Here is a 27402-nt window from a genome sequence, read left to right as displayed (position 1 = left end):
AATGGCATTAAGATCTTCAGAGGTGACAATCAGACTGAGTTTCTTTAACAGTGACAAAACACAAATCATGGCTTCAATATCCACAATAACACTTCATCTGACCTGGTGAGTACAGAACAGTGGTACGAACACAAATTAACAGATTCAGACACAGTCCTCACAGATTCTGTAGTGAACAAAATTGAGCTAATTCTTGTTTGTGAAAATCCTTCAGTCATACCACAAAAGCTGACTTCAGTTTAAAAAAATGTAAAATCAAGACTACTCTGGATTTCAAATAAACATTTTCTAAACTTAACACGGTGGTATATTTGTTCATTTTACCTTTATCTTTTTTTTTAACTATGAATTCCAGAGGTAGATTTTTGTGACCTACAAAGGGCTACATAATAAAATTAGGCACGCAAACTGTTTTAAAATTTAGATTTTAAAAAAACCCAAACATCCCAGCTGCGAGTGATTTGTGGACTGCCTGGATAGTCCTTGATTCCCACGGCACGTCTTCACCACAGGTTTACTGCTGTTTCTTTCCACGGCCTTTGAAAGCATCCATGAAGTTAAAGGCACCGATGTACACTCCCAGGAGAACCGCCATCTTCACCGGCAGGATGCTGTGAAGAGACAACACCGCAAAAAAAAAAAGCGAGTCAAAAAGACTGCCACTCTCACCGTAGTCATGGTAATCGACTACAGGGAAACATTACCATCACTGTAGATTTGGTAACAGGAAATGGTGAAACATTGCCACCACCATAGCCGTGGTAAAATGACCTACCATATAACATCACATGTTATTGTCATTTAGCAGACACTCTTATCCAGAGTGACTTACAATTTTTACATGATATCCATTTATACAGCTGGATATTTAGTGAGGCAACTGTGGGTTAAGTATCTTGGCCAAGGGCTCAGCAGCAGTGGCTCCATGGAGAATCGAACCAGCAACCTTCCGGTTACGAGCCCTGCTCCTTACCACTACGCCATGCTGTTGATCATCACTAGCACTAACATCATTGGCACTGCAGTGAACAGTCCAGGGAAACTATTTCCAACTGTTACGGAGTGAAAACCCCTGCTGTTTTTAAAATAAAGTAAAATTGGTTCTGCTGTACACGTTGGATCAATGCTGTACAGCTACTGGTGGCATTTGAAAGGGATTGGTGAGCAACTACAGGGAAACAATTTACAGTCTCTTCTCTGCAACAAAATTATTGTGTCTTTGAAACACAAGCAGCATATGCATTGACTCCATTTGAGTGGACGCGGAGCTGCCTCACTTTGTGTCAGTACGGGTGAGACGTAGGAGGAAAGTCGTCACACTGGAATTGGACACGTAGCGGAACATAACATCATGGCGTCATTTGGACAACCCCTCCGTGTCCAGGTGTTGGAGATGTCACAGTGTCTGCGTAGAGATCGTGTCCTCCTCCACATCCCAGAGAAGTTTCGCCTTTAATCTTCAAGCACCTGATTCATCAGCTTTTCAAAGGAGGAGCCGTGTGGGAGGCAGGCATCGTGAACGCGCGCCCCAGTCCTTTCACCGGCAGGGTTCTTATTTGCATAAATTAACAATAAGAAAGCAAGACTATTCTGGATTTCAAAGTAGTATTTCTATTCTTAATGCTGCATGTTTGCATCTGGAATTACTCTCTCCTTGCTGTGATAAGTGAATTTAAATCTGGATAAATACAAATTGTTTGCCATGCGTTCACCTGATGCGATTGTGCTCGATTCTCATAATGTATTTTCTGCAGACTCACTGGTCCTTCTTGGTTCATCCTTTGAAGGTTACCACAACGTTAAAAAACAGAAAGCCTTTTCAGTAATATTTGCATTAGAAACACCATTATATGGTGCAATCTTTAATAATGTATGCCAAGAACATTTTCACGTTTGATGTCAAAAATGGGTCAATGTCAAAAAAAAAACTATTTATAGGAAAAGACAATGACAAATTAAAAAACTCTTTATTCATTTGTACATTGGGAAAAAAACTGCGATGAACAGAATTTGCTCTTACATTAATAGAAACGATTGTAATATAAATGCACACTGAGACCAACAGTGCAGAATACAAGGTAACGCTACAGAGGACGTGTTTGTCTGTGGTACCGTGCTTCTCATTGGGAACGCTGTCCCCCCGTTATTATCCTTACCCATAGACACCGCTTCCTCTCACTTCTGCACACCTTCGCTCCGCTCACGGGAGGACATGTTTCTTTCCACTGGCACTAAAGGTCCGTTACACAGTGACAGTAAGGGGATTTTCGATCTGCACGACTGCCCTCGTCCCAAGCAGGGACGGTGCCACCAAACAGCAAAGTTAAATCACTGCTTCCTTGACATTAACGCCGATTTAGTTCTGACAGTATCCTCATAAGGGAATCAAACTCATGCAGACAGTTTTGTCTAACAGCGGACCCATTTACACGCACCCGTTCGAGTGATCGTGTTCTGTAGAACATTAACAGAACCGGACCCGTTAGGAATGTCGGTCTTCCGCGCGTTGCATATATAGACGGTGCGACGATGTTTTCGTTGTAAAGAGACCGTCCCCATGCAAATCCGGTTAGCTCTTTCAGCGAGCCGCGGTTTCACACGGAGGACAGAATGGAGACAGGATGCATCCCTTTTGAGGCGTCCATCTGCGTGATAATCGCCACTTGACAGCATCTAAACGATTAATAAAAACCCTTTGCTGAAATGACGGAAGCTGCGTGGACGCTAACCAAATACAGGGACGTCGTGGAATTAGTTTCCATTTTGAATGACGTTTTTACTGAGCGTGACAGACTTCACGTTCCAATGTTTGGACGTTGCCGGCTGCCATCAGTTTGATCTTAATTCCATTCCCTTTGATGGCATATAATTATTATAATTTAGCCATGACAGCGGAGCAGAGAATCCTTCGATTTACAGTAATTGAAGGGTTTTGGGACTGGAGTCAGTCTGCTCTAAGATGACACAAATACAAACAACCTGCTGAGACATACCGTTTCCTGTAATCACAATTTTACCCACATCACCACGAGTGATTAGCTGGTGCTGGCTGTGTCACGCTGACACGTGGTTTGAGGTTCCACGGGTGGTCTGGTGGACTGAACAAAGCGAATCTACTATCGGCTCTTAAGAGCACACCTCCTTTCGTCTCCAAAGAGCACTGTTACGTTTCCCTCTACTCTGCAGAAGTTTGGCCTGCGAGATGCACTGTAATTTGCCCATAAAGAACTGGCATGAGTTCCATTAGGACCAGAATACTGTCAAACCTGGTCTCTATTTTTCGTTCTAATAAAAGCGCGCGCGCCACAAATAATTTCTTCCTGCAGGTGTGTTGAAATGACATTAAAAGTAAAGAAACATTCTGAAGACCATATGTAAAAAAGAGAGAAAAGATGTCCTAACGACCTTCACCGGAGCCTCTCCATTTTACCGAGCAATTACCGAATACCACAATGGCTTATCTTAAAAACAATTGAGACCCCAAAAACAACAGTGGGGGGAATCTAGGTATTAATGCTGGCTGACACATAAGTCTTTTGTCATAAATAAATGTCTTCATTACAAAAAAAACTTTATTTGCAAGAAACAGTGTGCTGAAATTAGGCTATTCTTAATGAATGAAAAGTGTTTAGCAACAGCAAAATGTTTTCCGTTATGTTTTGGAAAAAAATGTGAATCTGTCGAAAAATCCATATTTTTAAAAACTGAAATCTAAAGGAAGGAAAAAATATTTTAATTAAGGTCCTAATCTGTATTCCCCAATGCTCACAGAATAATTTTCTAGCACCAGCACAGAAATCAGAGAGGAAAAACTCACTCTAATTGCAAAAGGTAGAAAAGCTTTATTAATATATTAAATCTTTCTTCCAAAGGTAATTCACAGTTTACTTCAACTTCCTGTAGAAAATAACTGACACAGTGCCTCCACACCCAGTCACCAACCTAAAGTGTAGTGCATTTCACACAAACAAGTACAAATGAGCACCAGTCCATGATGGAAACCATTTCGGTGAAGCCAAACGATATGTTCTGTAGCAGTATCTGCCGCTACACTCTGCTGTTCCCTTCACGCAGAGCTACAGTTAAGCTTTAATTTTTAGAGGCCGTTTTTAGACCGAGGGCTCAGCGCTGTTTCCAGTCTCTGCTAAAACGGTCTAGATTCTCAAAAGCACCGAGGTATCTTCCCAGCATCGCCCCCTGCCTCCAGTCCAGGGAGCTACAAGAACAGAATCAGCTCAAGGTTAGCTGCAGGACTGGACATTTTAACCAATGAGACCCTCTACTACTTGGTTAAAATGACATCACATGACACGCGTAATTTTACACCCCCTCCCCCAACCCCCTTCACTGCCATCTGTCCAAACGGGTTTGTCATGAATAGAAATAGTTGGGTACACAGTACGCTTGAATTCAGACAGAATAACGCTATCAAATTCTCCAGTGTAAGAGCTCTACAATGATAACAGTACTACTCTCAAACACATACAGATATAAAACACATACAAAACAGCAACACATGTAAGGTGCATTCTTAGTAGCTCTGTCGTAGGTAACCTGTGTCAACTCACATTTCTCCTGTTACCCCTTCGCTACTCTGATACAACTCCTGTTTTCCCACACCTGTCCTTCCTTTCCTGACCTCTCCAACCTTCCCTGTCTCCATAGCAACCGACCTGTTGACCTTAAACCTTGCCAATTCCACATGCGAGAGCTCGCTGTTCCAGGAGGAACCAGCCGTGGAGTCAGGGGGTTAACTCGTTCATCTTTCTTTAGCCACTATGAGACCCTTCCCCCATACTCGACCCCATGTGAACTCTGAACAGGAAGTGACCCTAGCGGGGGTTTTTAAATAGGCCGAAACAAAAAGCGAAAGAGAGAGGGAGGCCTCGGTTTCAGAGCACGCACTGTGCAGACCCACAGATCTTTACATCACCCAGATGGGCCGAGACTGGACACAGACAATCAGACTGAAGCACTGACGAAGAGACAATGTTAGCAGATCTGTATAGCACCTGCTCTCAGTGAGATACTCCACTCTCTCGTCTTTGCCCCCTCCTCATGAGCGGGACTTCAGGCCCGCTTCTGCCAGTCCCTTCAGAAGGACCCCACTCACTGTCACAGTCCTGTTCCGTCAGGGGCTGACCCAGGGTCAGTCGCTTAGTGATGAGATCGTGTCTGAACCTGCACCCCCAAAAGCACGCGCACACACCTGTCTCAAGGTGACGAACCACGTCACATGTTGCTCCAACAAAAGCTGGTCTTAGTCATACGCCGTGTTTACACGAAGCGCCGTCACTCCAAACCCCAAACATGCCCCAGCCAAACACAAAGCCTGACATTTGGCTTTGGTTAAAGGAAACAATGAGAGCCTTAACCAACAACGGTGCCCTTTTCTGCCACAACACAACTCAGACACTCGGAAAGCCCACACTCCCCGATACGGATGGCTTATGCTCGCTCACTAGGCTAAAGCTTGTATCTAAAGCCAATTACATGCCCCACAGCCAAGGAGGAAGAATCAAGTCAATCTTAGTCCTAGTGTACAACTTTGTTCTGACTCACAGAGCGCATGTACAACACATCAGCGGAATACGTGTATGAACCATTCTTAGAATAAAAACATAAACTGTCAGCAGGCTACAGAAACAGCTTATAAAATATCACCAGCAGGTAAACGCAGAACAAAGACTTTACTCTGAAACGGCTTCAGGGCGTGCTGTCCAAAAACTGCCGTTAATGCATTATTCTAACGGACAGCTTCGGTTTAATCTCGTCTGACGCATTTTCACAGCAGAGGAGGAATCGGCGGGGGAAAGAGGAGGAAGTACTCACTTCTTCAGGGCCATCAGCACATACAGGCTGCGAGGCATGAGGAGGTAGGCCTGCTCGGTCAGCACGGCGTTCACGATCCTCTTTGCCACGTAGTGTGGGTCCAAGATGGGGAGCATGCGGGGCCATCTACATAAAGAAATGAAAAAAAAAACACAGCTTTAGTAATGTAGACCAAAGGTCAGCTTCAGTGATGTAGTCCAAAGGGTCAGCTTCAGCAATGTAGTGCAGAGGTCAGCTTCAGCAATGTATGCCAAAAAGCAGCTTTGGTAATGCAGTGGTGAAAACTTGGTTTGCATAGCAATTTTGTGATACAAATGTTAACCTGGATGACAATTCTTGGGAAACGTGTAGCAATTTTGTAAGAGCAATATTAGTTTACATAATACTTGAGCTGCCAGTAACATGAATTTGCGTTTTGTTTAAAAATTTATTACAAAAAAAAATCAATTTCTCTTTGTGTGACATGCGGTAAAACATATAATAGAATCACATAGTGAATTACCTTCAGCAACAGAGGTGATCATATGACCTCCATTCCCTGTACTGGGAGGAGGGTGTGATGTAATCCAAAAAGCAGCTTTAAAGAGCTGAGTAAAATATTAACTTCAGCCATGGAGCCCAACATTTCCTAATAGCAGTGCTGTGGGATCACTGTGTATGCTGATCAGATTGTTCATCTATCCAAAAACATGTTTAGGGAGGGGACATTGAAAACATGTCGATGTAAAATCACAAAGGCAGCTCCTCCATGTTACTTCACTGAGGACTTTGAGCAGAGAGCGGTTGATGTGTCAAACCTGGACTGGTATGCACTACACAGGTGACTCAGGAGTGGCTAATGAATGAAGCCGCAATCAGCACCGGGCGGTAGGTTCCCCAGACCAGATTCAGCCTGTGTCAGAGGGACAGATTCTAGGCACTGTGTGTGAGGGCTGGGGGAAAAGCTACAGCTGAAACCAAGCCCAAACCCGAATCGGAGTAACTTAGGGGGTTAATCTGCAGTGAGGTAACAGCGCGGTTGCAGGACTCGACACCCTGCGAGTCAGACGCCGCTGGCTGGGACCTCACGAATGCGCTCTCACGCAGGGCTGTCAGCGGCGTCCGCATCGCCGATGACAATCCGCCCCGGGCGGCGACCGTTCCCGGTGTTCCAGGACGCCGGTTCGAGCGACACGGGGGACAGCAGGGCGCCCGTCCGCCCGTTCACATCACGCCCTGTCTGATGTGCAACCCCACCCCCACCTCCCGCGACCCCTGTGCCCTGACCTCGGGGTCACCCCCCGCCACCACCAGCGGCCCCGAGGCATTCGGACACAGCCGAAAACTGCCCGAAATAACCAGCCCCCAGCGTCACAGGACCACAGAGGCAAAGCCGCCCTCGTTGTTCTCACAAACACCTCCCCCACACTCTCTCTCTCTCTCAATGTGCTAAAGGTCAGATCCTCAGGGTCACCCCGTCACATACACTTAAACCACTTTCTTCCAACCTGAGGATTCTATTTCCACCTGCAGGCCGGTGCAACCTTCTAACAGTTTCGGTGTGATATTAGAGATCGATCTGGCAATGAACACTCAACGTTTTTTTTTTAAATGACCCAGTTTCGCCTGAGGAGGGCTGGATACAGGAGAGAGCGCACCAGAAGCTGCATGTTTGCAGACATGACTACTCTTCGTAACACGGCAACCACACCAAAACAGCGTGAACAATATGACAGTGCAAAGCAGCGTTACGAAACTCTGCACAGACTCTTAATCTCTTACACAATTAACTTACTTGGTGTTGCAGCCATCAAACATGCCCGTGTTTATGAAATAGGGGCAGACGATGGTGGTCTTCACCCCGTCCTTCCCTGTAGACAGCAGCTCGAGGGCCACAGACTCTGCAAAGCCGATGGCAGCGAACTTGCTGGCGCAATAGTCTGTGGAGGGAGAGCAGCGGTAAGGAAACAGGCACACATTCTCAGGGTGCATCTATATGCCCTTACTACACACGGCTGCAGTGTTTCACGCCAAAAACAAGAAATCCATTCATACCTCCTGCTAAATGGCAGCCACATGTTGCCTTGGCCCAGACAGCCGTACGAGAGGAAATTTCAGTCTTTGAAGTGCATGTTGACACACCTCACATACTGGGAGAGGAGACTGGGATTCGCGGAGGGGTTATGAAACCGGCCAAAGCAAAACAGCAATTATGCAGGCGTGCTCCCTGGTTATTTCGGTACCCGCTTTTGAAACCGCGGCTTGAAAACACGCCAGTGCGTGCGCGTGCGACTGTTCTTACAGACGGTGCTCTTAGTTGCCAGCAGTACGCACAAACAAAGCCTTCTTTTGCAGGCCGCATTTGGAAACCGGGAGGGTGTTGCCAGTGCAAAATGAGGGCAGGACTGTGATGCAATGGACAGGAAACTGGGCATTGAAAAGGTAGCTTAATTCCGTGGTAGCCTGTAGTACCCCCAGGGTGGGCACTTAACCTGAATTTCCTCAGTACATACCCAGCTGTGCAAATGGACATGAACTGCAGGCTCTCCTAACTGTCCCAGATAAGGGTCTGTAACCTCACACTTGTTTCTAATTAATACCAAAAAACACTGAACATTCTGAAAGGTTTATCTTCTTAAATTGCGGTCTTTAAAAAATGTAGCTGGAAAGATCTTGGCTGTTGCTACAAAGCTCCATCAGGCACAGAGCTGAGCCGTACCTGGTCAGCGTGAGACATTCTTTGGACATGCTATTCTACCAGCACATCAATGCACATTGGCCAAACAACGCTTCTACACAACACTTGTACACAGCATGGTGGGATCTCATGGTTCTGTTTGTCTTCTGATTGATTTGAGGTCAACATGGAGCATTGCAAATATGTAACATAGACTGAAACTTACTCTCCAGTCTACAGACCTATGGCTGTGTACAAGTGTATGTAGAAGCGTTGTTTGGCCTTTGTCCTGTTTGTTTAAAGCATACAACTATTTGCATCAATATCAATCAGTCAGTGTTTGCCTAGCAATTCAAACCCTCTTCCAAAAGGACTAAACAAGATTGTGCCTGTAATGTCTTTTTCATTATCCTATTTAATTCGGGACACAAATAAAACTGGAAAACCCTGTATGTATACAGAATGTATATGCACAGAGAAAGAATGCCAAATAGACTCGGACAATAATAAATCATGACCACACATCTGAAACGCAGAGCACACTGGTGTAGCAATTCGGCCAGAGGTAATATACAATACTATAACACACAAAAACAACACCTGCACCAGCCAAACCCTGCACTGCTGTGTGGGTGTGGGCGTGGGCGTGTGTGAGCTCAGGAGAGGGGCGGGGCAGCCTGGGTGTTCTTACCTGCCAGACCATTTACACCAATCAGCCCCGCTGAGCTGGCGATGCTGACCAGGTGACCGTGGTTGTTCGCCATCATGGCCGGGAGGAAGGCTTTATACGTCTGGAGGGGAGAGAGATCATCACACTAACCCGGTACACTGCATTCATGGTATGGCGCAAAGGTTACATTACTGGCCTTGTAACCAGGTGGCTGTGGGTTCAGATCTCAGATGGTGCTCTGCTTTTGCACCTTTGAATGAGATAATTTATCTATGCTGCTGCAGTAACAATTCCACTGTACAAATGTACAAGCGTAACCTGTGCACATCACTGTGGATATAGGCCTCTCATAGGCCATTGACTAAAATGGGGGGAAAATGTGGGTTTCTTTGTGTTGGGACTGACTGAGCTTGGGTTTCTAGGGGCCTGAGAGGGGAACTTACCCAAAAGTGGGACATGGCGTTCACTTCTATCGTTTTCTCAATGAGAGAATCTGGTGCGTCCATGAATTTCTTCCCCGTCACGATGCCAGCATTGTTTACGAGAATACTGACATCACCAACCTCCCTTTTGACCTAAACAAACGCAGACAGCAGGGTTCAGATCTTAATGGCACGATCACAAAATTCAAACTCATAACCAACACACTCTCTAAATCCAGAAACAGCTTTTCTGCAGTAAACTGCTCTTCCTGTGCGTGTTTGGTTATAATTAAGTTAGAAGCTTTTTATTAAACCACTGTCTAAAAAAGCTTAATAAGGAAGACCAAACATGGAGCCGCTGTTGTGCTTGTGGGCTGGCAGTAAGGGCAGCCGGAGAAGCCCCAGGCAAGGTCAGGATTCATATTACAAGCCTGGCCATTTCTGTTGTTCCAATTTTACACAAAGGCACTGAGGGGCGTTTCCAAGGAGAAGGCGTTTACAAAACGAAACTGGTGGTCAAATTTCGACTTTGTCAGCCTTTACAGATTTCAGCACGGTTACCTGGAAACATCCGTTAATGACACAGGTTTAAGCATTTTAAAGGCCAACCATACTAAGCCTAAAATACAGCATAATTGTCTTATTTTAACCCTTTCACAGTTAACACTCCAGCTGCTAAGCTGCCCAATGTGAGGACCGTAAGTGTTCTGCAAACTAAAGCACAGCATCATGAATATGGCCCTTTAAAGGACAGGCGCCATTTTGTAGCTGGGAAGCTAGTGATGCCAAGCCAGCTGGACAGACCGGTCATGACTAGTCAAGCTAGCTAGTTATTCTAGCATACAATAACAATATCACATCAAGGGGGAGTACTAGCTAGCCAATACTTTGACATAACCTACAAATCTTCATAAGCATGATGTCTTGAATCCTCAAGTAACCCGTGACTAACCAGTAGGTGATTTGTTAATTTTTAACAGGGGGGATGGCAGATGCACACGCAGCACCCTCTCTGCTACTAACTAGGAGATGGAGAGGGGGGGTGGCAGGTAAACAGGGGGGATGCATTTTGGTCATTTTGCTAACAAGGAGGATAGCATCCCCCCTCGTATCACCTACTGACTGTAACCTGTGACATTCCAGTTGAATTGGACAGAAAATACAGAAAATGATTACGCATGAACTTTCCATGGCCAAAAAAAAAAGAAACCATGAACCACCCTTGGGAGGTCAGTGACACCCAATACCCACCCCAGGGTGTGTCTGACAGATAAGCACGTATATGAAAAAGCTATTCAAATTAGCACACTGAAAAGATATGCAAATTGTACACCAATCAGAGGGGAAAGCAACAGACACTTCTGCAATGAAAAAGCGATTCAGGAGATTGGAAAGCAAAGCACTTCAGAAGATTGAAAATGAAATGAGGATATTTCATTTCGGTGTGCCCTGTAGACTGGCTGCCATTTCAATAGATAATGTTACTTCAATAATTGACAAACCCTTTGGACAGATATATATTTACCAGTTATGTCCTCAATGTAAAGTATATATGTACGCATTTTAATCAATGTAAAAATAACCAGAAAATTATGTGGCCTTTACCAATTCCAAAGCCCGGGTGTCAGTCCTGCTTTTCAAATATTATGGGTATCATGTGAATGCATAATCGGAAAATGTTACAAAAAAGGCAATTGCAATTCTTACACATCTTCACTCATTTAAAGGCCTTCTACGAACGAAGCTGACAATCTTTTCGAAAATTTGTTTCAGATTTAATTCAGTCATCCTCAAAGCTACTTTGAAAATTGTATGTACACATATACAAGCTGCAAAAAAGAGGCACGACGCAAACGAATGACGTCATTACCTAAGTTTTACACAAAAGGCTTAATTTTCATTATAACTCATTTGTAGTTTCAGTTGGCCGTTTCCAGTTTCGATTTTAGAACAGAAAGCTTAATTGGTTTCTGAATTCTTTATGTTTCCCCACATATGAATTGCTGACATTTTTTTCCTTGAAAAATGTGTTCTGTTACCGCTTTCTGCATTTGGACACTGACCCTCAAGCCTCGCAAGGTCCGCATCAAAAGGGTGCAGTTACAAGATTCCACCGCTAGAGGTCAAGGATTTTCCCTGTGGGCAAACGGCCAACGTTTCGCATTGCCCTTGGTGTCCTGTGCGGTGTCAGCCAATTTGAATAGGGAAACATTCTTATTGTAAATTAATATGATTCAATAATTACATAGTAAACGTGATACTCTTTCAATTGTTTACATTTTTCTGTCTGAGGTGTTATTTATAGCAGTGACTTATTCGCGTTGCATTATGAATGAACTTAATCAATATTCAATTTGCCATCGCGGCGTTCGGTCAACGGTCACTTATATTGACGATCCATTGATCCTGTCTGTATGATTACTTCTGCCTAGCAACGCAACCTTGATTAGAGTCAGGTGCTTTCAGCTTCAACTTCTTACTCAAGCATTGGCTCCTCACGCTGCAAAAATGCCAATGTGGTAAGAAAAAAATACTACTCTCCTTCTTTCCCACGTGTGTCGTGCCCTTGTCACTTGAATAGTAATAATAATAATAATACATGGCATTGCACTGCACGTAGAAATATTTCATTTCGACACTTCACATTCCAGTGGCTCTGCAGGTCTGGTTGGTTCCCATCGAAGTCGGTTTGGACCGGGAAAGGGTTAAACCGCGTCAGAATGTCAATCTTACCTGATCAGCAACTCTGTATACTTCGGTCTTGTCGCTGCAGTCACACAGGTATGTATGCACTCTGACGGCTCCCTTCTCTCTCGCAAGACACGCGGTGTCCTTATTGCCTTCCTGATTGATGTCCCACAGGACCAAGGTGACCCCCAGACCCGCAAACTCCAGGGCCATGAGCCGCCCGATCCCGCTGCCCGCACCAGTGATCAACACGATCTCTCCGGTCACATTCTTCTTCCTCGCCGGGATGAACAGTCTCAAAAGACCTTCCACGTTGTAATATACCGAAAGGATCATAACCTGTAGCGTCTCCAAGAGGAAGTTCATTTTGCGAATCACAAAGACCTGTAAGTTTTTTTTTTTTCACCCACATGAACAAAAGAACATGACAATTAGCATTAGCGAAGCGCAGCTGAATTAAAATACACTTTAAATAAGCTAAAGTTCACAGAGGCTCGACCAAGAAAAGTTGCTTTGGTCACATGTAAAGCTTCAGTGGCAAGAGATGAATTATATGATAATTCATTGAACGTTAATTGATCAAATGGCTTAAATTAAACTATTAGGCCACCACGACCCTTCCCCTTAATAAAACTTACGTTATTTTTTTGGTCTTATAAGCATTCAGTTAGGCCTCCTCTAAAATAAAATATTTGTGGCTTAATCACTAGGGACGAGTATTAACGTTAGTGTAACTGGAATTTGATAAACAATTCATTGAAAATACAAAGCAGCTATTCGGCGCTGCTACAGGGGAGCACATCATACAAAAACTTACCACAGCCTTCTTAGATTCTGCCTCTGATGGGTAGTACCAGGTCTGTCTCCCTTAATTCACCGTGCATCTAGCTAATACACGACCTTTGTAGGCACTCTTTACTTACGAAGTGCGCCTTAGATCAAAGTTCGCCTGTATTAAATTTTCACTTTGTTAAAAAAAAACTTTGCGACCAGGACCTGGGGCGCAGTCACCAGAGACCGGCGAGCACTTGGTACACTTTTTCCGTTTTTAAATCCCCTTCTGCGTTTTTTGGTCGTTAGCCTGCTGCCGTCTTATCGCCGGCTCCCGGATGAGTGTTTTGAGAAACCTTCGCCTTGCACAACCACGGCACCAATCAAATGCGATACGTCAACTCACGCAAAGCATTGTGGGTCTCGTGAGTAGCACGCCGGTATGAGTTGGTGATAATTGTTTGGAAATACACCGATACAATGTGGATTGCGAGATACAATCTTTGTTTACGTTCACATTTTTTACGTTCCAAAACTCACCCATTTCATTTTGTCATAGCAAAAGTTCAAGGTCTGTATTTCCTACCTAGCTAATCAAATCAGTTTCAAATTCCAGTCATGCTACATGGGCTTTGTCGGTAGTAAGCAGTTTGGGTGCACGTTAACCGCAAAGGAAAGTATGTGGATGGCATATTGCATTCACCGACTCCCTGTGATCTTCCGATCCATATGCTGTCATTTTCAGTGGATTTGTACCGAATCTGCGCAGCATAAGCGTATAAAAAGTTGCTATCGGTTGCTCTCAACCTTCTGACATTATGGGTTTATGTCCCGTTCGCTTGGGGGCGTTTCAAGCGTTTCAAAGGTAAAGGCAAATTACATTTGTAAAACGAAATATTGACACTGGACGTAGGTGATAGGGGATTTTCTTCGATTATATGAAAGTTTATAATTAAACAGAGTATGCACCCCAAAAATAATTTACCTGAATTAAACTGAATTATAAAGAAGAAAATAATAAAAAAAAAAGTGTGAATTTGCCAATCAGCGAAGCACTGCAGATGACAGGACATTATCGTATAAAGCTTTTTAAACATGCTTTGTTTGCAAAGTGAGAAAAAGGCCGATATGGAATAGTGTAATCATATAAAACATTTAAAAAATTTAATTTATTGATTTAAGTAACTGAACTGAACAGTAACTGAAAAGTAGTTCGTCGTAACGTCTGCCTGTTCATCGTAGAAATATGAATTGTGTGGCCATTACAGTCCTTACAAAAGATGGATTACATTTAAAACCAGTCAAGTCAATCCATGACTTCAGATAAAACCAGATTAGACTGCCAATTCTTTTCGCCTCCTTTTACAGGTGGTTTAAGAATGAATGATCTCTACGACTCTGGCAGCGGCAGGCCGAATGGCTACAGATATTGCAGTCAAATTAATGAGAAAGGATTTGCGGTTAAACTGCCATTTCTGATTTAACACTATACTTAATTATTTTATTTCAGTTTCCGTAAATGGTTTGCCACCTCTTCTTTCAGACTATGTAGTTTTATATGACAGTCACCACCAGGCAGACATTAGATGTAATATCCTTGAGTGTTTTTAACAGAACCTTAAATACTCAGTGTTCATGTTTGCCAGTTGTTCATGGGTCAAACAGTTTAAAAATATATTTGGAAATTTGTAGATATGTTTTTACATTCGATTGCAGTTTCAAGCGAGGTTCGCAATCTTCCTGTGAAATAGTAAAATATAAAACAGTTCAGTTATGGATCTGTTGTAGTTACACTTTGAAAGTTCCACTTAATTGTTGTTCTCATTAGAGTAACAGGGTGGAACAGAACGGTACACTGTGGAAAATACATCTGTACTCGTATGAGCTTTTGAACATGCTATTTCTAAATGCTTCCTTCTATGGGAACACAAGGAAACCACATCAATTCATGATTGCATAGAACATGCAATTAACCAGCTGTTATAGAAATTGAAAAAGGTTCAACACACATTTTATATAGCTATTCTTTTTTAATAATCAGGTTATAAATCTGAATATTTAAGCTTTCAACTTTTAGATGTTGTTAGGATATATTCACTCTCCTGATGAGAGAAATGGCTGACTTAAAACACCCTGCAGGTGATTATTGGGGCTGTCACAGTTCAGCCTTTAAAATAAAGGCCTTCTGGCGAGTAGGTGATTTCTTCCAGACTGAGATAATGGCATCATTTGACAAAGAAAATTACAATTGCAGGTAAGAGTTAGCCCGTGATTTGGGGGAACAACGTGATAAGGTAATTACTCAGCATGACCTCTGACGACAAACACGATCATCTCTGCAGTAAATTCAATTTATTTGTAATCTGTACAGCTACTCAGTAGGAGATACAGGTTTTAATTCACTGGAAGGGGGGGGGGGGAACGTTGAAGGAAACACAAACACAGCCTGGACATGGAGGTATGAGCCAATCAGAGTGCTGCATTACAGCCCCTCCCCCCTGACTCCTGCCACGCCTTGTGTGGATGAAGTACAACTGACTACATCAGACTCTAAAGCAGCACTGAGGATCATGGGAAATCAGTGTTTATACCATTTCCCTTTTGTTGCCTTTACACAGTTTCTGCAGTTAGGAATCCTCTAGGTCTTCTGCAGTCTGACAATACTGTGTGCCCAACAGTATACTTCATTTTGCGGGTGGTACTGAATCTCACATTTAGGGAAAAAAAAATTAAAACATGAGATCCATATGATAAGAAGTGCATATTTTAATGATTTAAATACAGTGCATATGTCACTGAATATATCTGCATCAATCTATAATCTTCAATGAATTATGCTGAAGTGGCATAGTGGCAATAACGGATAAGTTCAAATATGTACAGTATATTGAAAATGCATTCCGTTTTTAATTATGAGATTGATAACACTTTCGCAAGGCATTCATGTCGGTGTGAGTTGGGGTGAAAGGTTCTAAGTTTCTGTATGTTTGTGTGAGTCTTTAAAAAGACCCAGTGACCCTGTCCTTTGGCAAGTAAAGGGTGGTACTCTGCGAAACGCAAAAACGTGGATTTGGTAGTGATAACTAAAATGAACACAGATGGCAAGTATGTTTGAGAAAAGAAACATTCTAGTGTGCTTTCAGACAAGGAATACGTGTACGGAACAAACTTACAATTATCTAGACTGTAAAAAAACACTGTACAATACACGCCACACAGCAGAACAAGAGGAATGATTTGTGACAGCGTCTTATGATTTGAAAAATTAATCCATAAATCCTCCGTATCTCTTCTCCATAAGCGGCGAGAGGGTTTCTTCGTCCGCCCACCGGGACCTCTTGAGGAAACCGCCGTACTTTTTCTGGGTTTCTTCCCAGTCGGGCCTGCCCACCCGCCGCATGAACCCTCCGTATCGCTTCTGTAGCTCTTTGATGTCATCATCCAGGTCAGGTGTGCGTCTGACCGCCCTCATGAAGCCCCCGTACCTCTTCAGAATCTCCCCGTCTTCGGCTGACCGCCCGTCTCCCTCACTGACACCTGCGGTAAGCAGCTCTCTCACCATGTTGAGGCGGTCCTCTCCGCGGTCTGCACCTTTCTTCATGAATCCGCCGTATCTCTTCCCCGGGATCTCTCCGCCGTCGTCCGCGTCCTCCGGTTCCGTGTTCACCCCGCCAGATTTCTTCATGAAGCCGCCGTACCGTTTCATGAACCCCCCGTAGCGCCGTGCGCGCTCCTGCTCGTTCCCGTCCTGGCTCTCGCCGTCCGCTGCCGCGCGGTCTTCCTCCGTTGCAGAATCGGCCGTTTTCCCCTGCAGAGTTTCTTTGCAGAGGTCCAGAGACTCTGTCATGGTCAGACCCCCGCATTCTTTCGCACAGGTCTGAAATACCAAAAAGGACGAGAACGAATTTCAAAGTATATTATGAGGCGCAAGCATGCTGTGTTGCTCTGAAAGCTTTGCACCCCCCCCCACCCCACCCCAAAAAAAAAACGCCGCGTCTGACTAACGGTGCATGCATAATAGCTCTGAAAGTAATGTAGATATCTTCAGGGCACACAGTGCATTAAACTGTCTCCCTCTTCCTGTCTGGCACTTTCAGGAAGCCAATAATCCAAACATTTAGCTCCACTCCACACGCAAAAATAGCCATCTAATCAAACCCGCGTGTCTCGCACAGCTCAGAGCCTGCGGTCAGCGGAGTGCTGTGTGGTTTCGATTACCGTTTCCCATCCCCGGGGCGTGCGATCAGAGGCGAAAGGCCAGGTGACAGCACTTGTGTGCCGAAGAAACAGTGTCGCCAGTGCACGTGAGATGGGGAAAAACCGGTCTAAACTGACATAACTCTTAGGATAAGATTAACGTAATACACTTCGAACAGGTCTGTTTGTAATGGTGTCACCGCGCATAGTTTTTTTTGCTTTTGGGTAACACTTTGTTCCATGACTGTAACCGGATGAGCTGTCAATATCTGTTGAATGCACGACTGTATGTGAACACTGTTAGGCTGGCATTTTAACAACAATTCGAGCTGACAATGCAAATGAGAGGCGAATGGCAGATGCATTGGAGTCCTTTCCGAGAGTTTATGATAGTCAGCGTTTTGTATAAATGTAGCCTACTCAAAGGCACTACATTTCAGAGCTGTTAAAGTCGTAATAGTGTTTCTGCTCGGGAGAGGATTTATGTCTCATCAAATATAACAATACAATTTCATGCAATATGTGTTCTACGGCGATTGCTGTTTAATTAGCATATAGCATAATAGAGAATTCACAGACCCAAAGGGCTTTATTCTTATTGTAATTTAAATTCATCTGATGAAAAAAGTGAATTCAATGAATGGTATATTATGGCTATTGTTTGGATTCCATCTAGCATTGTCCATAGTGGGAACATATTCTGAAGGAAATGAGTATTTGAATATTCAAAACAAAATTTAAAATAGTTTCAGGCTTGCTGCTCACTTGAATAACTTTTAATAACAAAAATTAAAAGATAAAATATACACGAAGAACATGGTAATAGGCATTTGAAGGATTTTGAAACCTACATACGTGTATATGTATTGTATATAATACACAAAATCCATGACCTTGTACTGCCATCTAGTGGTTCAAAGTACACACGAAACCAAAGTACTGCTGTAGTTCAGTTGTGTCCAGCTGAAATGCACCAAATTACGCGCATCCGTCTTGCGCTTGTATTTGCATCGTATAAACGTATCCATGTGGCTAATGTTACTTGACTTTCTCTGCAGTCTTTTTCTTCGTGCTTTTTAAAATACTCACGCACTCTGAAAGAGGTGGTGACTCGCGATAGAATAGCAATGTTTCACCCTTGACACTTCCCCAAAAAACCTGTTGTGAAGTCCAGATGCAACCTACACAAGTCCTGCTCGTTGTATTGTGGTATTTATGGTGGTAATAGTAGCAGTACTAGCAGAGGATGTAGTTGAATTTTAGTCACCCATATGGGTCCAGTACAACAAACTATTAGACTATTAAACTATTAGACATGAGATATCTGTGACGTCTCTGTCATAGCAAAGCAGATCGGCGGCTTTCATAAAACGGTAACCACATTTTTAAAATATTTCTCTGGAGACCTTGGTGACTGCCACCGGCCGGGATGCAACATAAACTTCCGCAGAAAGAGGGTAATACTGACACTCCGACCCTCAGCTGCCTATAGAAGGTGCACTTATTTAATTGCGATGAAGCGAAGATGTTATCCAGTGTTCAATTTTTCCTCCACCAAGTCTTGGCGGATGTACACTAAATGGTAGGATATGAAGTAGGAGACATTCCACCCAGACAAATACGTTTTCCCTCCGTGCGCCATGGCTCTGTCACGACATGAATAGTCTACGGTTAAGTGTTACTTACCAGCGTGCTGACACCTGGCTGTAGACCCTGCAGGCGGAGCAGACAGAGCGCGCAGTCTTTCCCGCAGCCGGCTTGGACCATCAGCACGAGGCAGGCGCTGACAGCCAGCAGCGTCCAGTACGGGCTCACCATCCGCGCCATGAGCTGCGCACACACAACCGTCACCACCCAGGAAACCGTGGCTTCTTAGCGCACTTTCATCAACCTCCACAATATTTCATAACCAGGTACTGAATGAATGCGACGCATCTTTTGCTGCGATTTATAGCATTAAAGATTGATATGTAAACGGATGGATATGTTAAAATTCTGTGCAGGAATCCACAATTTGCCAGCAACAACACTTTAAAGTTTTTTAAATGTTAAAACAGACATACACCCCTGTGGTCAGATCGTAACATTGATATAGATTATTTTAAAATATTAAATATGACCATATCAAATGCGCAATGATATTCCAAGTAAAACTGTTCTTACTGGATCAAGACCTCAGTTGCAACTCACCTCTTAATTCCGTAGATTCTAACACTGCTGAAGTTTCCAGCGGCACTAATGTATCTGCTTCAGACCAAATATATATTTATACAGGAGCCAACCAATCTCCTGTGGGGAAAAAAAAATCCAGATGGAGATTGCCCTCGAATGAGTCCAATCACCACTCTCCCAGTGATTGCTGGAAAACTGCGGCTGATCGCCAATTTCTGTCTCAGCAGCAGCTTCTCGGTGTGTGTGAGCGGGAAAGCAAATTCACCGGGACGCGACCGCTCAACTCAGTGCACCTGATGTGCCGTAGGAAGACTTAAATATGCAACGGCGGGTCGGGGGGCCAAAATTATCCCCAATCGTCAGGGGACGGTCCCTGACGTCGAATGACGCAAACAAAAGCGCGAGGATTCTCGCTGCACTTTGACAAAGATCAGAAGTTGTGTCACACGTCTTGAATTAGCTTCAGGTACGAGGTCTTACTTTACATAGCCACCTTTTACCGCACCTGTGTGCCGACCTTAATCCATCATAAACTATTAATGTGTTGAGTGACCAGAGGGCAGGGGTGAAATAGAGTTTTTTTAAGGAATTGGGGTTTGAAAGCAGGGGGTTTCAGGGTCACTTCCCACGTGGGACATCGAATTTGAGTGGCCTATATGGTACTTTAATTTCGTCAGTAAAATGATCACTTGGACCAGCAAAAAATTACGTCAGTTTCGTTGGATACTTGTGGCTGATAGGCAAAAGGTGGCCTTCATTTGTGAGCTTCAAAGCCGTATCAGCAATCAGCACAATACTCTAGCGATCATAGCCAAAACTAAAGTCAACTATGGTCATAAAAATCCAATTTCACGAGATTTTCCTAAATATCGAGGCTTCAATAATGCTGATAACCAAAACGCCACCCATAGCGCTCAGTACTGCCATAAAACAGACACCTTCACTGTGCTGTGAGGAGGTAAACGGATTTGCGTGAGGACTACGCTGCTGTTGTAAGATCATGTCAGTGATATTTGCTTTGGAGTACATTCCATAGAGATGCGTACTGTACCGTGCAGATTTTCAGCACCGGGGACATTTTTTTCAAAAGCGTCTCTGTATTCTTATTTCATTGGGTTTTTCTTCGAGTTCTGTCTCTACACCTTCCTTTACGGTTCACGGTGAGCAGTATTCTCAGAGATCACGTTCCCTCGTTGTTGGCTCCGGGCTTAAGTTTGACTTTTATAGTATTTGTTTCAGAAGGACCCGACTGTCAAGTGGATAACTCAAAGTTTATTTCCGGACTGCATTCTAATGATTGGAACCTAAAAACCAGATTATGACACATCGTCGTCACTTAATGGAAGCCAGGTGTTTTACTAAATGTTTGAAAGGGTCTTATTTTGTTCTGAAGGGGAACTGTTAAACAGCAAAATTGAAGCATTAAAGGCATTAAAGACACCAATTCACGCATCTGCTTGCAAAGTGTTAACTTAAACACTGACCTCGTGCAGTCCAACAATGAAGACAAAATCATTTCTTACGTTAGGATGTTTATTTTTCAAGAGGATCAGACGTATTTGATCTATTGAAAACTTTTTCCAGGTGTCAAAGAGAATAATTATGCTAATAATCAACCATATTGCCCACCAGATATGCTTATTAAAACTGGCCTAATTCTTATCGCTTTTTGTTTGCCTCCGTTTTATCTGTGAGTTGTAAACGCCGAAGATAAGGTTTTAGCAATTTAAATGTGCGCCGCTCGTCGCCCGCGAGCTGACGTCTTTGTGGGCCGATGTTAATCAGAGGTTGTTGACACAAGATCCAGTGACACATTAAAAACGAAGTGACAAGGCCAATAAAGAAAACATGCACTCCCATACTGCACCTGTGATCCTAACCTCGCCAGATAACCCGCACACAGGGAAACGCGGGGAACGGCAGCGCGGAATACCGGGTGGGTTTTTTTTGCGTGGAAAGTAATTTGCACTACTGTTGTTTGTTGGAATAAATGAGACCCCTGTCAGCGGCTGTTGTCAAGCCGAGAGCGAGCTTGACGATTGCGTTATTTTGCGGGGCACACGGAGGGTGCTTCACTTTGTTATTCTCCGTGGTTTAGTTCATCAGATGAAGGAAGAAAATAATGCCTTCAATGTTTAGTATTACCTCCCATGTCACATTCGCTGCACGGATTTCCATCCCACAATTCGCCTAATACATATTTATTTTGAAACACACACACACACACACATTGTGCAAATCATAATGCATTTACATCAGTCAGATATAAATGAAACTGGAGGCCTACAGCTTTAATGTCAATGTTATTAATGATTTGGCACTTATTGTCCCCAGATTGTGTGTTAATATTGGATTTCCTTGGATATTTGCTTATTTCTCCATTAAATTACCAGCATCAGTTAAGGTCTGAAATACGGTGATTTCAAGCACCAAGGGAAGTTTTAGCTGTTCGATACTAACAAAACACGCAGGAACTTTGCATATATTTCCATCATAAAGTCAAGAGGGACGATCATGGGTGCGAATTTAAAGACGAGAAAAACCACTCTATATCTGTCATTTTTATCCTCTCCTCCCTGAACAAGAGATTGATCGTAGGTGCGCTGCGTGCTTGTCAACTGCACAGTTTTTTTTACTCGGGTCAACCGCTAGAGGGAGACGAAGAACACCACATCACATCACAATGACGCGCTGGAGTGGCTAATTGTGTTGCAGTTCATGTTGAAATACAATTACTCTATGCGCACGTGTGTTACAAACACGTACTTCGCGAAAACATAACAGTAGGGTTATAAAGACCACTTAAAATGTGAAGTGGTTATGAAAAAAACAAGCCTTCAAAATGAAAACGGTTTATTGTGTTTCTGAAAGATCTCTTCATTATTCAGAAAATATAGATGCAGTGCAGAAACCTGTATACAGTAGTATTGTTTAAGGAGGGCCACACCTGTGGAATCACATTATGATATCGATATATGTCAAGGCCAGGACGTTATATGTACTATTCAGTACAGTAAACTGCCTTCTCCTACTGTATAAGGAGCTTTTTCTGTCTTTTTCAGTCTGACTGAAGGGGTATTTTTCATAGTCATAACATATTCTTCATTTTTCAATGAGTGTGTGTTTGTGCGCACGTGCGCATTGTGGATGTCTGTGTACATTTTATCTGCAAAGTATTCTGCTTGTGATGTACTCTGCCTCACTTGTAAGTCACTTTGGATAAAAGTGTCTCCCAAATGTAAATGTACTTTTTCCATCAGAATTTCTGAATGTTTTACCGGTATGTGTCTTGTTTCTGGTAATTATATTGCCTATGTTGCATTTGATACATCATATAGGTGATCTATAATATCCCTTTGGTGTTCATTTCTGTGGAAAAAACATCATTCTTTATGAGTCAATCACAGAGCTGGAAAAATTACTACCGTTTTTACTTCCTGGAAGTGCAGGAAATGGGAGAAGCTCAAATGTTTGGACACAGAGTCTACCTGAAGATGCCCTCAATATCTGCGGGAAAAAGAAGGAGAGAGTTAAATTGGGAGATATATGATGCAGAAGAAAAGAGAACTATAATCAAATAAGTCTCAGGTGAGGGTGGCTCTGGTTCATTCAATGGAAATGTTTGGCAAAACATCTCAGGTGTAATTGCTGTGTATTTTTCCTTTCAAAAACAAATGTCATTAGAATCCATAGTATGCAGTAACCTTTATAATGACATAAAAGTAAGTTGCATTTGCCTCAGTTTTGCATTCTGCATGGTTTCCAACAACAGTTAACTCTATGGTCTGAACTCTCAGTATGATTATTCATTATTGAATCATTACTGAGATGAATATTCTAAAAAGGTATTTCATTATAACCAAAAGCAGTGTTTCCAAAATCAGCCAAATTAGACTGAACATCACCAAACGGCAGGAACGTGGTCAAGTCCCACTCTGTGAACTCGTTATGATTCACTATTCGCCTGAAATAGTTTCAACGGCCATGGACACTGTACCACTAACAAACTACTTTTGTGCTCTTGAATTTATTGAAGATATATTTTTGTATTAAGCCTATCTTGTTAATGACAGAGTTTTAAAGGAAGGTCACACACTCCAGAAATACTTTATGAAAAATAATTTATACTTTAAAAAAAGAATGAATGAAATTTTCCATTTTCTGCACCTTCAGTAGGGAATCCTCCTGGATACACCTGGATCAGACCTTTAGCATAATAGTAACAATAATATAAATATATATATATATATATATATATATATATATAGACATTATTTTGCATAGCAGACACAGTTACATATCATATTACCCACATACCTCACCCACCCACACACACACACACACACGCTTATATGTATATTGATAATATGAGCAGGTTAAGTATTGTGAGGTAAGGTATTATCTCAGTGGTAAAACAGCAGTGGCCCCTCCTGGGTATTTGAACATGTGATCTTGTTAGTCATTGTCTTGCTTTGTCATTAATGCAGTTACCTAACTTCCACCCATATATTTGCCGTGTCTATACTGTAGACATGGCAGAGGAAGCCCCTGGGTACTATGGAAATGTACCCGGGGGTCATACAGGGGACCCGGACAGAACTGTCACACCCAGGATGTGATCACATGTCTGAGAAAGGGCAGCGGGGTCAGCCGCACAGCGGAATTATTTACACATCCTTACAGTAAGTGTGAGGAGGAGAAGCCTGCTTGTTTCAAAAGACACCTGGAAAAAACAATCATGGTGGTCATTACTGGGAAATATCGCCCAGTGACAGGAAGTAATTCCTCAGTTTACAGGATCATGCAAACATCGCAGGAATATAAGGTGTTTTACTGGTGTACAAGGCGTGGAGAGTAGATAACAGCAGTTAATATATCTTTATATGGTCTGGGGTTTGGGGGATGTCATCATGCTTTACAGCTCAATATGCTATATTAGATCTTTTATCAGCACTCATAGCTTCATTTCACTTTATCTGACTCACGGCTATTAAAAGAACCTGGTGGCAGGCTAATTTTATTCATTTGTCCATTTAAACATCTTTTTTTTTATTGGACGACAAATTCATCAGTGGTTTCGGCAGGTAAATTCACTCCAAATGGCACAAAGACTAGGAATATAAAATGTATTATTGCTCCCCTGCTTTATTAGGTCATAATAATTTTCCATTAGTGGACTGAAGGGACTTCCCCCCTTCCCACAATGCCTTTCACTTTACAGCTGGGTGACTTCCATCGCCCACCATTGATCAAACGGGGATATAAAATCGTGACTTTGTCCTCGCGTTTTGCTGAGCCTGATGAAACCTTTGAGTAGCAAAAACTGTGATTGTTGTCAACCGAACAACTTTTTAGCCGTGTGTTGATGCTTTGCCAGAAGTAGGAGTTTCACTCCATGGTTCCCTTTCTTCCGGCTCTGCGTATTTCAGTGGAGGCGAAACATCAACCGTGCTCTGCCTCACTCCCTTCTAACACTGAAATGCACTTGGAAATCCAAGAGCATAGGCTTGAGTTTGACATTGGTGGGGGCACATTGACCATTGCGCACCCCCCCCCCCCACCACAACCAAAAAAGATCTCTGCCTCATAGTAAGTAGCATTTCATAACATCTCACCTGTACCTGTCCTTCTGCTCCTTTGGTCTTCCCTGTTTCAACCTGCACCTGGCTGCCCAACATCACAGTGAAATAGAGTGAATTGGTTAACGCTGTATTTGGCTATGCTAACTTCACTAATGGCTATATGTTATATATATGTGTTAGTTATGTAACAGTTCCTAATTATTGGTAGGGTTGTGTGGCCCTCATCCCTGCTGAAATGTACACCTCTGTATAAACCCAGACCCCGCACGTGTTGGTGTTTATCTTGCTGACTTTAAGCTTTAATAAACATTGCATCATTGTATGTGTCTTTATGTTCCACTGCAACCCGGGGGGAGAATGTGTACACTTGTCTTATGCTGATGCAGAAAGGTGGGTTCATACGTGATATACATTGTTAACTATTGTGATTACACAGGAGTACAAGTGTTCCGAGTATTACTTATACAGCAGGCAAAACAACACACACTCTTCTGTGAAACTAATTCACGTTAATGTGATCGTACGGAAACACATTCTGAGAGCTCTCTGCATCTCCCTCTCTCTCTGTCTCTCTCTGCCAGCTCTCTCTCTCTCTCTCTCTCTCTCTCTCTCTCTCCCTCTCTCTCTGCCTGCTCTCTCTCTCTCTGTCTCTCTCTGCCTGCTCTCTCTCCCTCTCTCTCTCTCTCCCTCTCTCTCTGTCTCTCTCTCTCTCTCTCTCTCCCTCTCTTTCTCTCCCTCTCTCTCTCTCCCTCTCTCTCTGTCTCCCTCTCTCTCTCTCTCTCTCTCTCCCTCTCTCTCTCTCTCTTTGTCTCTCTCTCTCTCTCTCTGTCTCTCTCTCTCTCTCTCTCCTTCTCTCTCTCTCTCTTTCTCCCTCTCTCTCTGTCTCTCTCTCTCTCTCTTTGTCTCTCTCTCTCTCTCTCTGTCTCTCTCTGTCTCCCTCTGCCTGTTCTCTCTCTCTCTCTCTCTCTGTCTCTCAGTTTTACAGTTTTAATCAACTCAAATTCAATTTCCTCCAGAGGGAAGTTGGGTATAACAGTACAGTAATGACTGCGTCAATCACGCCTGTAATTATGCTTTTGTTTGGTGGAGAGAGACCAAAAAATGAAGGAGTGACAGGATGTTTAATTAACTGTGTGATTCTCTGATGTAAGCAGGTGAAGACATCACCAGTGCATTTAGCAGCAACTCAGACCTATCCAGTGCTCAAGGGATGGACTCGCCTTTACCTGGCTTACCACCACAACGCTGTCACACCCTGTCTTTTTCACTGTAAATGAGTTCAGTAATGCTGCACGAACATCAGTTCAGAAAATACAAAAGGTGTTAAATTGTCAAATTTGTTCACATTCTGTTTTGGTACAAACTAAAGCAATTAGACATTTAGTCATTAGACATTTGATCTAGTTTGAATTATTTTTTGTTTAATCTACAACATTGGAACATATTTCTGATTGTAATGTTCACTTCCAGTTCCTTTATTTCATGTGCTCTTAAACCAAGGTTTTGAATAATATGCTCCAACAAGAGTAATCAAAGTCTGCACAAACTTGCATGAAGCATGCATACACGATCATCCATGTACACACACACTCATACACATACATTCTCGAACACACACACACACTCACACAGACACATACATTTCTGGAATCAAACACAGAGTGTGTTCATCCTCATAAAATGGTCTGGGGGTGATGCGATAGACCATTTTTACAGAGCTAATAAAAAGAACAGCCTTAAGTTAATTGCTCGCACAAAGGAGGCCTGACTGATGTTTGCTCATCAGATTAAAGGTGTTGAAAGGTGATAAAGGTAATTTGGTTTTTGTTGACTATTTATTCACTGAGAATGAGCTGAAACACATGTCCTTGATGTGCCTTCCACAGTACACTCACTCTCGTGCTCTCTGACGCCCCCTGGTGTTCTTCCAAGCCTGAGGGAATTGAGCCTGTTTCTTGACTTTCTTCAGTTTGGCAACTTCATGACTTCTCTCTTCTGTGCAGCTTGTGCAGGCCCGTGGCACCTTGCTCTCTTTTTCAGCATGTGCCCTGTGCGTGAATAGCGTCAGCAGGTGCAATGTGTGGCTGGTATCGGCGTTGTGTTGTGTGTATGTTTGATATCAGCATGCTTATCATGTGTGTGTCGAGCATTGCATACAGTGCCCACCAGTTTCTGAGCGTCCAGTGGGTATGTCACATCACTGATCACTGTCACATCGCATGAGAGAGCCCAGTCAATGAAAGGGTGTGTCCAATTGTTAAATGGGCGTGGTCATTTGCTGAGTGAGTGTGTCCAGTCTCGGTGGCCACGTCCCGTCTCTGAACTGGGGTGTTCAAGCCCTAAAGGGGTATATCCAGTGAGTGGGTGAGTCCATTCCCCCCCCACAGTGTGTTAACCAGAGAGGGCCTCTCG

General features: G+C 43.2%; 2 protein-coding genes across 2 annotated transcripts; both read right to left on the bottom strand.

The window, feature by feature from the left end:
- Positions 1 to 306: 306 nt before the first annotated feature.
- Positions 307 to 13378, bottom strand: LOC118771236 (epidermal retinol dehydrogenase 2-like). Its single transcript, XM_036519170.1, has 7 exons — positions 13086 to 13378; positions 12314 to 12652; positions 9602 to 9733; positions 9180 to 9279; positions 7607 to 7751; positions 5833 to 5958; positions 307 to 611 (listed from the first exon to the last, which is right to left on the bottom strand). Exons 2-7 carry the CDS (start codon positions 12632 to 12634, stop codon positions 515 to 517), a joined length of 921 nt encoding a protein of 306 aa, XP_036375063.1. The 5' UTR covers positions 12635 to 12652; positions 13086 to 13378; the 3' UTR covers positions 307 to 514.
- A 2612-nt stretch (positions 13379 to 15990) lies between these two features.
- LOC118771411 (proenkephalin-A-like) lies at positions 15991 to 19504 on the bottom strand. Its single transcript, XM_036519394.1, has 3 exons — positions 19427 to 19504; positions 18923 to 19066; positions 15991 to 16916 (listed from the first exon to the last, which is right to left on the bottom strand). Exons 2-3 carry the CDS (start codon positions 19061 to 19063, stop codon positions 16305 to 16307), a joined length of 753 nt encoding a protein of 250 aa, XP_036375287.1. The 5' UTR covers positions 19064 to 19066; positions 19427 to 19504; the 3' UTR covers positions 15991 to 16304.
- Positions 19505 to 27402: the final 7898 nt, after the last annotated feature.

Source organism: Megalops cyprinoides, chromosome 24 (assembly GCF_013368585.1).
Source record: "Megalops cyprinoides isolate fMegCyp1 chromosome 24, fMegCyp1.pri, whole genome shotgun sequence".
In the NCBI taxonomy this organism is placed as follows: domain Eukaryota; kingdom Metazoa; phylum Chordata; class Actinopteri; order Elopiformes; family Megalopidae; genus Megalops; species Megalops cyprinoides.
The sequence above is the reverse complement of the archived record's forward strand: the minus strand, read 5'-3'. Positions and strand labels throughout refer to the sequence as shown.